We start from the raw sequence: 15222 nt of genomic DNA, 5'->3' as shown, positions 1-15222 counted from the left end.
GGGAGAAGAGCCTTGGTGAGAGAGGTAAGAAGAACCCCAAGATCACTATGGCTGAGCTCCAGAGATGCAGTAGGGAGATGGGAGAAAGTTCCACAAAGTCAACTATCACTGCAGCCCTCCACCAGTCGGCCCTTTATGGCAGAGTGGCCCAACGGAAGCCTCTCCTCAGTGCAAGACATATGAAAGACCGCATAGAGTTTGCTCAAAAACACATGAAGGAATCCCAGACTGAGAAATAAGATTCTCTCGTCTGATGAGACGAAGATAGAACTTTTTGGTGATAATTCTAAGCGGTACGTGTGGAGAAAACCAGGCACTGCTCATCACCTGCCCAATACAATCCCAACAGTGAAACATGGTGGTGGCAGCATCAGGCTATGGGGGTGTTTTTCAGCTGCAGGGACAGGACGACTGGTTGCAATTGAAGGAAACATGAATGCGGCCAAGTACAGAGATATCCTGGATGAAAACCTCTTCCAGAGTGCTCTGGACCTCAGACTTGGCCGAAGGTTCACCTTCCAACAAGACAATGACCCTAAGCACACATCTAAAATAACAAAGGAGTGACTTCAGAACAACTCTGTGACCATTCTTGACTGGCCCAGCCAGAGCCCTGACCTAAACCCAATTAAGCATCTCTGGAGAGACGTTCACCATCCAACCTGATGGAGCTGGAGAGGATCTGCAAGGAAGAATGGCAGAGGATCCCCAAATCCAGGTGTGAAAAACTTGTTGCATCATTCCCAAGAAGACTCATGGCTGTACTAGCTCAAAAGGGTGCGTCTACTCAATACTGAGCAAAGGGTCTGAATACTTATGACCATGTGATATTTCAGTTTTTCTTTTTAATAAATTTGCAAAAATTTCTACATTTCTTTGGGGCAAGTGTGGCAGACAAAATCACAATTTACACCACAAAAATGCCAAAAATCTACACCAGCCCTTGACTAGAGTAACATTTCCTGCTTTCTTGCGGGGGAAAGATGCACCAGATTCATTACTCAAGTGCACCCTTCCTCAAAACTAGAGTACAGAACACCATTCTGGATGTGTCTGGCAGCAGTAGTAGAGTTCTTCCTTCCTATAGACCGGAGCACCGCGGATACCATCATTATATCGCAGTGGATGAGTCTCTGCCGAGGGCTCCTGTGTTCTGTAGGAGAGCAGCTGCCGGTCGGCTGGTCCCATCAAAATCATTGGATTCAACTAATATAGGGGTTTTCCACTACATTTTATTATTATAAAAATAGACATGAAAACAATAGAGAACATATACTCATCTACCGGACCACTACCTATGCACCTTGCTGGTCTCCTCACTCCCTCTTCCGGTGAGGGACATCACTTGGCCGTTATATACTCCTCTACTGGAGCACTACCTACATATGCACCTTGCTGGTCTCCTGCCTTCTTCTCCCGTTGAGGGACATCACTTCACCGCTATATACTCATCTACCAGACCACTACCTATGCACCTTGCTGGTCTCTTGGCTTCCTCTTCTGGTGAGGGACATCACTTGACCTCTATATACTCATCTACAGGACCACTACCTACATATGCACCTTGCTGGTCTCCTGGCTTCCTCTTCTGGTGAGGGACATCACTTGACCTCTATATACTCATGTACTGGACCACTACCTATGCACCTTGCTGGTCTCCTGGCTTCCTCTTCTGGTGAGGGACATCACTTGACCTCTATATACTCATCTACAGGACCACTACCTATGCACGTTGCTGGTCTCCTGCCTTCCTCTTACGGTGAGGGGCATCACTTGATCTTTATATACTCATCTACCGGACCACTACCTATGCACGTTGCTAGTCTCCTGCCTTCCTCTTACGGTGAGGGGCATCACTTGATCTTTATATACTCATCTACCGGACCACTACCTATGCACCTTGCTGGTCTCCTGGCTTCCTCTTCCGGTGAGGAACGTCAATTGACCGCTATATACTCCTCTACGGACCACTACCTAGGCACCTTGCTGCTCTCCTGCCTTCCTCTTCCGGTGAGGGACATCACTTGACCTCTATATACTCATCTACCGGACCACTATCTATGCACCTTGCTGGTCTCCTAGCTCGCTCTTCTGGTGAGGGATGTCCTTGACCTTTATATACTCATCTACCGGACCACTATCTATGCACCTTGCTGGTCTCCTAGCTCTCTATTCCGGTGAGGGATGTCCTTGACCTTTATATACTCCTCTACCGGGCGACCACTAACTATGCACCTTGCTGGTCTCCTGGCTTCCACTTCCGGCAAGGGATGTTACTTGACTGCTATAGTCAACCAGCGACCACTGATCGGCTGCAGCCTTAACATTCTATCTGAGCTGTGAGCAGTCAAGTCATGACACTCGTTGGAGGGAAGTCAGCAGGGGATAAATGGGCAATTATTTGGCCGAGAGCCATCTTGGCCAGCACTCCCACACACAGGAGCACTCGTTCGGCTGAGCGCCTCTGTGTTCTCTATGAGAAACCAGACACGTCCAAAATCAGGTGTCAAAAAACCTGCTGAGAGATTCCTTTTAACGTATTTGGAAGCATTTAATCCATCCTCAATAACACGACACACGTTAAGAAAGAAATCTTTGAAAAATTTATTTAATTTAAATACATTACAAAATAAGTTTTCTTTCAGCCTTTTTTTTCTTTCTTTAAAAACCTAGCAATGCAATTATGTCAGAAAAATCATCCAGGATTATCCAAGCCACTAAGGTTAAAGTGCTAGAATCGCCCCCTCCCCGATAAAAAGTTCCTAAAATTAGAGTAATTATAGGATAGTTTCCACCCTCCTTCCCCTTTAATGGGCCACCAGCGGCTCCACCGCCGTGCCACGAGACAACCCAAACTAGAATTACAATGGTAGTTAGAGAAGAGACGATTCGGGACAATTCACACTATTGGATGGAAAACTAAGACTTCGCAGCAGTCATGGGGACAACCTCAACACTCGGTGGGATTTTTTGCATCATCAGTAAATGGGATAGAATGCGTCGTCCATGATAATGGATGACACCGATATAGAAAAGTCATGGCAAAGTCAACAGCTCGGCAAATTGGTGGCCATAATAGGATGATGGGTAAGATGTCGGCCTCTCCTCAGACGCCCCCTTCCCCAATGGTGGTGAGATCTCATACACTCATGGGCAAGGATCATCTCATCTTTTCCAACATGTTTTACTTGTACAAACGGACTGGGCCCTTTTCAAGAAACTTGGCTTCTGTTTATGGATCTTGTGTAACTTCGTTCTCAATACGTCCAATTCTGATTTGCCCAGGTCAACCTAATTATCATCAAATTAGATCTGTCAACAGCAGCTTGTTGACTGATTCCAGGTAGCATATTCTTTTTATTTTATCTAAACTCTGCAAGAGTGAAAAACAAACTAAAAAAGGGGCATTAAAAACCCCCACTTGACCTGATCTCTAATCTGATCTGCACATGACAGTCTGACTAACTATCATAAAATTAGATCTGTCAGCAGCTGCTTGTTGACTGTATCCAGGTAGCATATTCTTTTTTTTTATCTATACTTTGAAGAGTGAAACACAAACGAAAAAAATAAATAAAAAAGGGGCATAAAAAAAACCCAGACTTGACTTGATCTCTTGTCTGATCTGCCCAGGACAGCCTGGCTAATTATTATAAAATTAGATCCGTCAACAGATGCTTGTTGACTGTTTCCAGGTAGCATATTCTTTTCTCTTTTATTTTATCTATACTCTGCAGAGTGAAAAACAAACTAAAAAAGGGGCATAAAAAAAACTAGAATTGACTTGATCTATCTAGTCTGATCTTCCCAAGACAGCCTGACTAATTATTATAAAATTAGATCTGACAGCAGCTGCTTGTTCACTGTTTCCAAGTATCATATTCTTTTTTTAATCTATACCTTGAAGAGAGAAAAACAACCTAAAAAATAAATAAAAAAGGGGCATAACAAAAAAAAAATAGACTTGACCTCTAGTCTGATCTGCCCAGGAAAGCCTAATTATCATAAAATTAGATCTGTCAGCAGCTGCTTGTTGACAGTTTCCAGGTAGCATATTCCTTCTTTTATCTATACTCTGCAGAGTGAAAAACAAACTAAAAAAGGGGTATAAAAAGGCTTAAAAAACAGACTTGACGATCTCTAGAGCTAATGCTTAAAAATAACCATTATTGCCACATTAATTGGGCAAGAGAGAGTTCTTCAGCCCCAAAATTATACTGGTATTACAATAGTTTTACCTGCAAAACTTTACGTTAACAATCATTTCAAACAGGAATCAGTCAGGAGGATTTGACTAACACAGTAAAAATGATATCAGTCTTATAGTAATCCGATGTGCCAGCGCAGAGAAATCCAGCTTTTTAAGCCACATGCAAATTAGACTGGAAGTGCATTGGGGCGTGATGCATCAATAGACACGCCCCCAGGTTAATTTATATGACTTCCAAGCTTGATTTTGGATAACTACAAGACCGGTATCAATTTATTGTTGTTCTAGGACATATGTCATTTAGTAAAACTTAAATCATCCAGAGTTTTTTTTATGCCCATATCCAAAGGGCAGGCTCGGACTGGCCCAGCGGAGAACGGAGAATTCTCCGGTAGGCCGCTCTGAAGGAGCGCTAATGAGTAGTGCTGTTACAACTGATTCACAATTTGCAGAAAAAGGTTGAATCTAATAATTATAGCCAAGTTAATGTTATATAGAAGCAAAAGTGTACCAGGGTCAGGTTATTTTTGCCTGTAACTGAACAGTGGACCCCAAGAATCAGTGTTACTGGTGGGCCTTTGCCAACGGGTATATGTCATGTCTGATCCGTGCGGGTCTCTGAACAACGGACCTAGCAAGTCTCATGCAATATTTCAGTTGCCAACTATCCTATTTACTGGCCATGGAGGGATAAACGGTATAATATCTGTATAAAATGTAGTAAAATATGGAGATATTGACTATACATATAAACAACAACAAAAAAAACATATAGAAGATGGAGTTGTGCTGCTGCGTCCTGGAAGCAGAGGTAGGTCATGGATTACACGGTGACACAGCGATCCACCCACACAAGCTATACTGACCGAACCCCACAGGTACGGCTGCAAATTTACCCAGGGAGTACTACTCATCTATCATCTGCAATGGCCGATAGATCATATATATTATTTATCTAGTTATCAGGTCAATGGAGCGTTAAAAGGGTTGTGCCAAAATTACAAAAATGGGGTTTGATTTTATTTTCCCCAGAAACAGCGCCACACTTGTACACAGGTTGTGGCTGGTATTGCAGCTTCACCCAATCTCCTCAAGAGTAACCATCCTTTTAGTTTTTATTTCATAAATTAATAGTACGCATGAAAATAAGCAACTTTGTAATATATGATACATTTTCTTCTTTTACTGTACTTTTTAGATTGATCTTTTAGTCTCAGTTCAAGGGTAAAATGTGTATTCAGTGAAGACAGATTTTCCCAATACTGAGATAGGAGATGGCAGTTGGTGCTCATAAAGTTCTATGGAGGAGGAGGAGCTAGACAGTTCTCCTTAGAACTTTATGAGCACCAACGGTCATCTCCGATCTCAGTAATGGGGAAGTCTGTATTCAATAAAAACACATTTTACCTGTGAATTGAGAATGAAAGATCAGTCCAGGAGGAGAAGAAAGCGGATTTCAGTAATAAGATGAGAGGATGATGGGAGTTGTACTTCACGCAAGACTACGATGTAAGACACAGATGAAGTTATTCTTCCCTTATCTGGACATTTGGACTGACGCCCGGAAACTAGATTGTAACCTGTTTTTAGCTGTCTCAGTAACCTTCTACTGCTATGAATTAACACTTTTTATGAAACTTTCTTATTAACATTCCACTGTAATGAATCATTATTTCGCTGCTTGTAGAACAAAGGCATTTTACTGCGCATGTATGACAACAAACTAAGATTATTAGTATAAATAAAAGGGACAGCTCCAATAGAGGCAGGCGCGCTCAGGGGCTTCCCAGTACTTGATTATACACTACGTGTCTGTGTATTTCTTGTTACGGGGATACCCCGACTCCAACAAGGACCCTCCATGGCTGAATGATCCTAACAAAGATATAATACAAAGTCCGAGCATTGTGTTGCGATCCTCGTCTGAGTTATACGGCCGGCAGACTCTTCCCTTAGGCTGGTTTCACACATAGTTACATAGTTACATAGTTAGTATAAATATTAGCCGAATAAAGACTTGCGTCCATTAAGTTCGACCTGTTAGTTCTGTAATTGCTAAAGTTGATCCAGAGGAGGGCAAATACCCCAAATGATTTGGCCAATCTTCACCTGAGGAAAAATTCCCTCCCGACTCTGAAACCAGCAGTCAGAATAAATCCCTGTATCAACCTACTATTTTATTTTATTTTTAAGTATATGCTGAAATCTGCCTGGAATCTAGAAATGCATCCAGTCCCCGCTTGAACTGGTGTAGTGAATCCGACATTACCGTCTCCTCACTCAGTGAATTCCATATTCTCACTGCTCTTACCGTAAAGAACCCCTTCCTATGCTGGTGCTGAAACCTTTTCTCTTCCAGTCTTAGTGAATGCCCTATACATCCGTGCTTTGACGTCCATTCTCGGACCGTGATGCCCAGAATGGCTGCAGGTCTCTTAACCAGAATTCAACAGCCTCATAGGTATATAAGAGACTGTCCAGTTCAAGGGCAGGAGACCTGCGATCAGTCTGCTCATCCCTGTCCATACTTGGAGAACGTTTTACACATGTGTGAAATTGGTCTTAGAGGTAACATCAGAGAGCGGGAGGAGGTTGTACACTGATCTCCACAGTGTGGAGAGGGAAGAAAGTCTCAAAGAGGGCAGAGAAAACAGCCAAGGAATAAAGCACAGGCAGCGGAAATAAGCTGTGCTGATAGATGAATGCAAGTGGACACACAGAGCTCATATCCAGCCTGTATTACTGAGAGAGACGCTCCCACAAGAAAATGAATGAAGAATACGGACTGAACAATTAACATGCAAGTATAATTTCTTGCATGTCAAAGGTAACTATAGCCGTTAAGTCAATCGGACTGGTTCATACTTAGACCACATTTCACGGACTTGTGAAATTGGTCTTAAGAGATAACATAAAAGGGGGGGGGGGGGTTGTACACCGATCTCCACAGTGTGGAGAGGGGAGAAAGTCTCAAAGAGGGCAGAGAAAACAGACAAGGAATAAAGCACAGGCAGAGGAAATAAGCTGTGCTGATAGATGAATGCAAATGAAGACCGCTGCACCCTGGATGCACATAGAGCTCATATCCAGCCTGTATTACTGGAAGAGACACTCCCACAAGAGAAATATCTGAACCTTGGATCAATCTACGAACTGCATAACAGGGGGTCTCAAAATGAATGAAGAATACGGACTGAACCATTAACATATGCAAGAATATATTTACCTTTGACATGCAAGAAATTAGCCATAAGTCAATCGGATGAGCTGCAACACCAGACATGACCCTCAGACATATTATCGTGTCCCTAAAGCAACCATTTACCAGGCACGTATGTATACCGATCATATGCTGTGCCCCTCCGTGCTCAATTATGTAACATATGAAAAAATAAATGAGGTTTCTGGTCCCCGAAAACAACTTAATTATTAGTTAAAGGGGTTATCTAGGGAAAAAAGAAGTTACTTGGTTGTTTTGCAATAGACTTCATCCATAAAAATAGTTCAGATTTCAGACCCTTCTCTAATATGACGCCCCCCAAAAAAAACATTCTGTGTGTTGGTGACTTGTATGAAGGGGGCTGGTTCATTAGCTAAGTCAGCCCCCTTCTCTAGAACATAGGACCCTCAGAGAATGGGTCTGGCTTAGCTAATGATATGAGCCCCCTTCATCTGGGGAGTGTGTCGAAACAGACGAGGAAATGGGGCTGCTGGAACGGCAAGAGAGGATCCGAGATCGGAACGGTGATGCAGATTTTAGAATTAAAAGACAATAGCAACTTCTTTGTATTTGCAAAACATAAAAATAATCAAAATACACCCCCCTTTACCCCTGGATAATGTAAATGAAGAAAAAAAATCTAAAACATACGTATATAAAATCTGATACACGACATGTACAGTCCACCGTAGAAGGGAATTTTTGCACTGGGAGATACTGGAGGCTCCATGGGGTGTAAAGCTATTGTAGCCCCTATTTATAGGTCACAGAGGGGTGATTACTTTTGTGCAGATGTGTCTCTACAACGCCGCACTCATTCAACGCTCAGTAAGTTTCAATCACACAAATGGCTTGTGGGTACAGAGAGGTAAAAGGTGAGAGAACACATTGCACGATCGCCACGTTCCAGCTCAGTCCACGCTCTTCTTGTCCTGCAAGGCACTAGTAATAGTTCAAGTTTAGCTATTTGCTCTCCACGGAAGCTTCCGAGCTGGTTATTCCAATGATGCTGCATTTAAAGGGGATCTCTATCAATAAGCTGTCTGTAGACTTCCGGCAAAGCGCACCCCTAAGTGCAGCTTTCAACCACAGCTGTCTATAGACTTTCGGCAAAGCGCACCCCTAAGTGCAGCTTTCAACCCCAGCTGTCTATAGACTTCCGGCAAAGCCCAAACCTAAGTGCAGTTTTCAACCACAGCTGTCTATAGACTTCCGGCAAAGCGCACCCCTAAGTGCAGTTTTCAACCACAGCTGTCTATAGACTTCCGGCAAAGCGCACCCCTAAGTGCAGTTTTCAACCACAGCTGTCTATAGACCTCCAGCAAAGCGCACCCCTAAGTGCAGCTTTCAACCACAGCTGTCTATAGACCTCCAGCAAAGCGCACCCCTAAGTGCAGTTTTCAACCAAAGCGGTCTATAGACTTTGGGCAAGAGCACCCCTAAGCGCAGCTTTCAACCGCAGTTGTCTATAGACTTCCGGCAAAACGCACCCCTAAGTGCAGAGAGACACACCGAGATCGTGCTGCAGCTTTCTAGTAATTGTTTTATCTCACCCTAGTGCATGATTCACAGCTACACTGCTGTATGATGTGTGCTACAGAAACAAATAGGGGAGCAGGATCACCAATTCTCTCTGTGAGACAACATTGGCAGCTATTTTCTATCCGTTACCCCCAATATATACAAACGACACCTTATTCTGAAAAATCTCCTGGAACAAATAAAACCGGAGTTTGTAAATTTTTGGGTTGATAGGACAGAACCCGTTACAATCCAAATTATTAAACTCTTAATGCAAACTAGGCTATTTGGAAACACGTAATAACTTTCTGCCATTTCCAATAAACCAAGAGCAACGTAAATAGCTCAACAGCTAATATAACAAGTGGTTTCTCCAAATTTACTGCAAAATGCAACTTTCACTGACTACTGAAGTCTCTAAATTATTCACTCCCTTCATGAAAAGCGTCTTTAGTACTTAGTACAGCACCCCTGGCTGTTATGACCTGCTGCTAATGTGATGCATAGCCAGACACCAGCTTCCTCTTTCTGCCACGTCCATTTACCCCTTCATGAAAAGCATCTTTAGCATTTAGTAGAGCACCTCTGGCTGTTATGACCTGCTGCAGATGTGATGCATAGCCAGACACCAGCTTCCTCTTTCTGCCACGTCCATTTACCCCTTCATGAAAAGCATCTTTAGCATTTAGTAGAGCACCTCTGGCTGTTATGACCTGCTGCAGATGTGATGCATAGCCAGACACCAGCTTTCTGTCACGTCTTGGTACTGTAACCAGGGTTCCTGTAACTTTTATACTTGCAAACTCTGCTTCCAGCTGTGAAAAGTCACCGTTTGGAAGTCCTGGAAAATTCTGGAGTGTCCGTCACCTAACTTGAACACCATAGAAAGTCTTTGCTGAGATAAGAAGAAGCAAAACTAAGAATATTAGTGACCTGGAGGACATTACCCAAGGAGGACTGGGTGAAGATTTCTCAGGAACGCTGCCTGGAGCTGGTGTCAGGCTATGCCTTATGTTTATATCAGGTCATAACAGCCAGAGGGTTTTTACCAAGAACTGAAGACATTTGTCACGAAGGGGATGAATAAATCTGAGACTACAGTAGTCAGTAAAAGTGACATTTTGAGTTGAATTAGGAGAAACCTTTGTTCTTTTTTTGGTCAATTTATTGCAGACAGCAAAAAGTTTGTTAATTTAGCTAATAAAAATCTTAATAAATAATTAATTGCAGCTGCACACACAAATGTAAAGAATGGGTTTAGACCAACCCAGCAAGACATAGCAGCTGATGAAGCCCATTAGGCTTAATAAAAAAAAATGTCCCCATCATATTCATATGCAGCATCATTTAAGAATAACTCAGCCCTCACTTACACATTCAGGGTCTCCTAAGTGATTTTTTTTCACCCCTCCCCCACACCCAACATATGGGGAAAAAAAAATAATACATCTTCTTGCCAGAAGGAAAATGATTTCTCACCCGACAGTAAAAAATATAGATTTAAAATATATATATTCCTATTTATATATGTATAATCCGGTCTTCTCCGCTGCTATAGGCCCCGGTTTTGGTTGATTGTTTCTAAGACTGTGACGTTGGTGTTTTCGAATGTCCATTGCTGTGACGGGGATTTGGGGTTGCAGATGTTCATGAATATTTTGTGGTCGGACCCACTGGAGTCCATGCAGCTGTTGCTGGTCGGGTGATAAATGGTCTTGTCCTAAGTGTAGAAAAAAGTGCATTAGAAAATTTAGGTCGGGCACTTATTGTACGTGGAGGGTGCCGGTATTGGAACAGCTTTCCTGAGAGCTCTGCCCTGTACTGTTCCTTTGTTATTCGTCTTTATTTCATCTGTCTTTTTCTGAGCAACTCTTTGCGCATTTCACCAGGGCTTCGACTCAGGGGTGAAGCGTTTCACCAGGGCTTCGACTCAGGGGTGAAGCGCTTCACCAGGGCTTCGACTCAGGGGTGAAGCGCTTCACCAGGGCTTCGACTCAGGGGTGAAGCGCTTCACCAGGGCTTCGACTCAGGGGTGAAGAGCTTCACCAGGGCTTCGACTCAGGGGTGAAGAGCTTCACCAGGGCTTCGACTCAGGGGTGAAGCGCTTCACCAGGGCTTCGACTCAGGGGTGAAGCGCTTCACCAGGGCTTCGACTCAGGGGTGAAGCGCTTCACCAGGGCTTCGACTCAGGGGTGAAGCGCTTCACCAGGGCTTCGACTCAGGGGTGAAGCGCTTCACCAGGGCTTCGACTCAGGGGTGAAGCGCTTCACCAGGGCTTCGACTCAGGGGTGAAGCGCTTCACCAGGGCTTCGACTCAGGGGTGAAGCGCTTCACCAGGGCTTCGACTCAGGGGTGAAGCGCTTCACCAGGGCTTCGACTCAGGGGTGAAGCGCTTCACCAGGGCTTCGACTCAGGGGTGAAGCGCTTCACCAGGGCTTCGACTCAGGGGTGAAGCGCTTCACCAGGGCTTCGACTCAGGGGTGAAGCGCTTCACCAGGGCTTCGACTCAGGGGTGAAGCGCTTCACCAGGGGTGAAGCGCTTCACCAGGGCTTCGACTCAGGGGTGAAGCGCTTCACCAGGGCTTCGACTCAGGGGTGAAGCGCTTCACCAGGGCTTCGACTCAGGGGTGAAGCGCTTCACCAGGGCTTCGACTCAGGGGTGAAGCGCTTCACCAGGGCTTCGACTCAGGGGTGAAGCGCTTCACCAGGGCTTTGACTCAGGGGTGAAGTGTTTCACCAATGCTTCGTCAGAGGTCAAACTGTTTCACCATTGCTTCGTCAGGGGTGAAACAAAGCATTCGTGTCTATGTATAGTGTCTGTGTTCCTCTGTCTATTGCTGGTTGCAGAATGAATTATCTAAGAATTTGTCAGTGAGCTCGTTCTGACGGGAGAGTTTTTTAACTCTATTATCTCTCTTTTCCTGACCTCCCCACAGCTGATTTACGACAACATCAAAGTTCAGATCACCTTTGATGCAGTCAGTAGTCATAAATCAGCAGAGAGGTGTCCATATTCTTTAAATAAAAATTCTAACCAAACACTGCATGCCCCTTATGCTCAGTATCTTTGGAGGTCCCAGAGGTTGGACCCCCATTGTTCATTAAGTAAGGCACTTTATAGGATGGGAGACCCTTTTGGCATAATACCCGCAGACGATCACCTGTGTATACTTCCACAGCTGGTTCCCCTTCATCCCGTGGCAATCAAAGAGCGTGACCGGACTTGTGTGTGATACGGCATCAAAGCAAAACTTCTTTGTGTGCAGGGGGTCTCCAGGACGAATGTCCTCCCTCCATCCCAAGGTGAACACCTGCAGGGCAGAACATTTCAGCGTCCTGATCACATAGCTGTGCTGTGGACGCTCCGTGCACGAGGGTTAATGAGCGTGGCGTGTACCTGCTGGCTGCTCCATGCGTCGATCTTACGCCCCTTAGTGCAGGTGTCCAGGCGCAGCTCAGACCCCATAGCCCCGTGCTTGGTATCTACACACAAGCCAAACTTCTTGTTCCGGATCTGTACAGCAGAGGGCGATAGGGAAACATAATACACTTTTTACATGCAAAAGAGAATAAATAATAACTAAATAATAAAAAATGAATAAGGAGATAACCTCTTTAAATCATGGCTTAAATAGGCTTTCCAGGTTTAAAGCAAATTTCTACAGATTAGTGAATCCAGACGGTGTACAATGGTCACACTGTCAAGATTCCTCTCTATTTCCAGATGGAGTGCGCCATCACGTGCCAACTATATAGAACATTGCGAGACGCGGATGAGAATATAGTCGTCGTGTGACCTCCAGTGTGCAGATCATATACTGGTGGTCACGTCACCGCTCACTCGACCTGGTAATTGAGGGGAATCCAGACACTTTGCACATTGCACACTGTCAGGAGTCACCAAAGTAGGAGCAGAGATCACGCGCTCTTTTACCTCTCCCCAGGCAGCTGCAGGAGGTTCCACGGGAGGGTAGAATTTGGGCAGGTCCCATGCTACCTTGTTCATGAACCACTTGAAATTCTGACAGTTTAGTTTGGCGCGCAACTCCTTCTGAGAAGCCACGTCGCCCGGGGACAGATGCCGGTAATCCGGCCGCCTCTGGTAGATGTACTCCGCGTATTCGTCCATCCAAACTTCAGCCACTCTCTTTAAATTCTGCAAGAAGATGGAGAACAAATAGGCTGAAGTAATAGGAAAAAAAGGGCAAGATCTTTTGCTATTTATAGTGCACCCCGTAGAATTAATCTCCTGCAAAGGTAATGGCAGTTCACAGTCTGTCCACCAGATGGCGGTCGAGTACAAATGGAAATCACTATTCATACACTCTGGAAATCTCTTAGCTGGTGCTTGGTGTGAACAGGTCCTATAGCTTTAAACGGATCAGAATAGCTGATTCCATCAGTCATAACTCCTTTATGCTGTGTTCACATGTTGCAACCATGGTGCATTTTTTTTTTAAATTCCAAAACAGTAGATTTTTGCAACATGTATGGCAAAACAATTGCACTATGGCCGCAGACTTTATGACTGCCAATATAGCGTTTGTGGTCACTCTTGATTGCAGCAGGGACTTGGGAACCCCTTTACAATCAGTCGACTGGAAAATATCCCAGGACAGTAGCCTGATGTCATGATGCACTAATGGGAGCCTGTATTAAAACTTTTGCGCCAGTTTTCTAGCTTAAAAAAGTAACGAATTTTGGTGCATATAAAGTTAGATACAAATATTTGCAACTTTTTATAGAGGCTGAATTAATTCAAGAGCCGCCTCCCATCTTCCCGACTGCCTGGGGCGGTGCGCTTACACTAGATTGACAGCTCAGGCCACTGGCAAAGTCGAGTGCTGGACTGAACTGTGCACTCTCCAATGCTGCAAGCGGAGGAAGCTTTGCATCTGCAGCCATGGAGGAGTGCAAGGGCATTGGAGCTGGCCAGATACAAAGCAGCACTTGCAAGCTCTATAGAAGAGCTTGCAAGCAACTAGGTGACTGAAGAGGTGGCCGGAAACCTAGGCAATGAGCAGTAGACAAGACTACACTCATAATACCTTCCCCCATAAACCATAAAGGGTTATCTCAAGTTCTTTATAAGGGTAAAATTTCAAAGTGCTTGTAAAAAAAAACCAAGCAACTTTGCAACTTACCTCTTATTAAAAATCATCTCTGATCTCAAAAAGGAGGGATTTTCCATCCTATAGGTTATAGCTCAATGCCAAGACAAGAAACAAGCACCACTTGCATGCTTTATGCGTTAGCACTGCTCTAAAAGCTAGCCAGACTGCTGGATATGACAGGCTTTAGTCCGCCGGCCCCTCACCAATGCTGCAGAGGCAAAGCTACATCTGTGAGAGGGCTCAGTCCAGACCTGAGCCGTCAATCATCAGGAGCGCACTGTCACTGGCAAAACAGGAAGTCGAGAGGCAGAGTAGCGGTGCGATCCTTAAGAAAGAAGATTAGGTGAGTAGCGGTGCGCTCTTTAAGACAGAAGATTAGGTGAGTAGCGGTGCGCTCCTTAAGACAGAAGATTAGAACACGCCTTCAAGTGTTATAATAATGACATGGACCACATTGTATTACAATACAAGACTTCGCTTAGGATCACTTTTACGTCGGAGACGTCTGTTATTTTTACTGGTAACAAAGTACAGTTCCGGTAAAATTCCAGCACCTTCAGGGGTTGTAATGCGGCAACCAGCAAACTTTGGTCATGTCACAAGTCGCAGTGTAGACCCAGCTTTAAAAATAATAGCAAAGTAGGCCACAAAAAAAAATTACCTTGTGCGTGTTTACATAAGAAAAAGTATCCACACAGCTGTTATAACCTGCCAACTTAATTTCATAGGTTCTTCAGTGCAACTGTTATAACCTGACAAATTAATTTCACAGGTTCTTTAGTGCAAAATATGAACGGTATAAAAATAGTAGTGGGGAAAAAAAAAAAACATTGCGGAAAATAAATTCTCTCCTCATCAACGCTGTACGGTCACAGCACCCTCCAGGGTTGTAGTGCGGCACCAAGCAAACTTTGGAGGTGTGACAAGAGTCGCAGTATAGCCCCAGCCTTAAAAATAACACCAAAGTATGGTCACAAAAAAAAATTACCTTGTGAGTGTTTACAAAAGAAAAAGTATCCACAAGGCTGTTATAACCTGACAAATTAATTTCACAGGTTCTTCAGTGCAAAATATCAATGGTATAAAAATAGTAATAAAAAAACCCCACAAATTCCCCTGCATAAATCAAGGATAGTGCGGCGCCATGTCAATGAAAA

The 15222-nt window shown here is 44.2% G+C and overlaps 1 protein-coding gene across 1 annotated transcript in view; it reads right to left on the bottom strand.

Moving 5' to 3' along the window:
• Positions 1-2580: 2580 nt before the first annotated feature.
• Positions 2581-15222, bottom strand: part of GALNT10 (polypeptide N-acetylgalactosaminyltransferase 10) — a 125852-nt gene continuing 113210 nt past the window's right edge. The window contains exons 9-12 of the mRNA XM_073649851.1: positions 12886-13107; positions 12349-12465; positions 12113-12262; positions 2581-10671 (exon numbers count right to left, since the gene is read on the bottom strand). Of these exons, the coding sequence (XP_073505952.1) occupies positions 10504-10671; positions 12113-12262; positions 12349-12465; positions 12886-13107 (657 nt within the window). The 3' untranslated portion in view covers positions 2581-10503. The remainder of the gene's footprint in view (positions 10672-12112; positions 12263-12348; positions 12466-12885; positions 13108-15222) is intronic.

This window comes from Phyllobates terribilis, unplaced genomic scaffold (assembly GCF_046119375.1).
Source record: "Phyllobates terribilis strain yellow unplaced genomic scaffold, ASM4611937v1 Scaffold_10__3_contigs__length_209671492, whole genome shotgun sequence".
NCBI lineage: Eukaryota > Metazoa > Chordata > Amphibia > Anura > Dendrobatidae > Phyllobates > Phyllobates terribilis.
The sequence above is the reverse complement of the archived record's forward strand: the minus strand, read 5'-3'. Positions and strand labels throughout refer to the sequence as shown.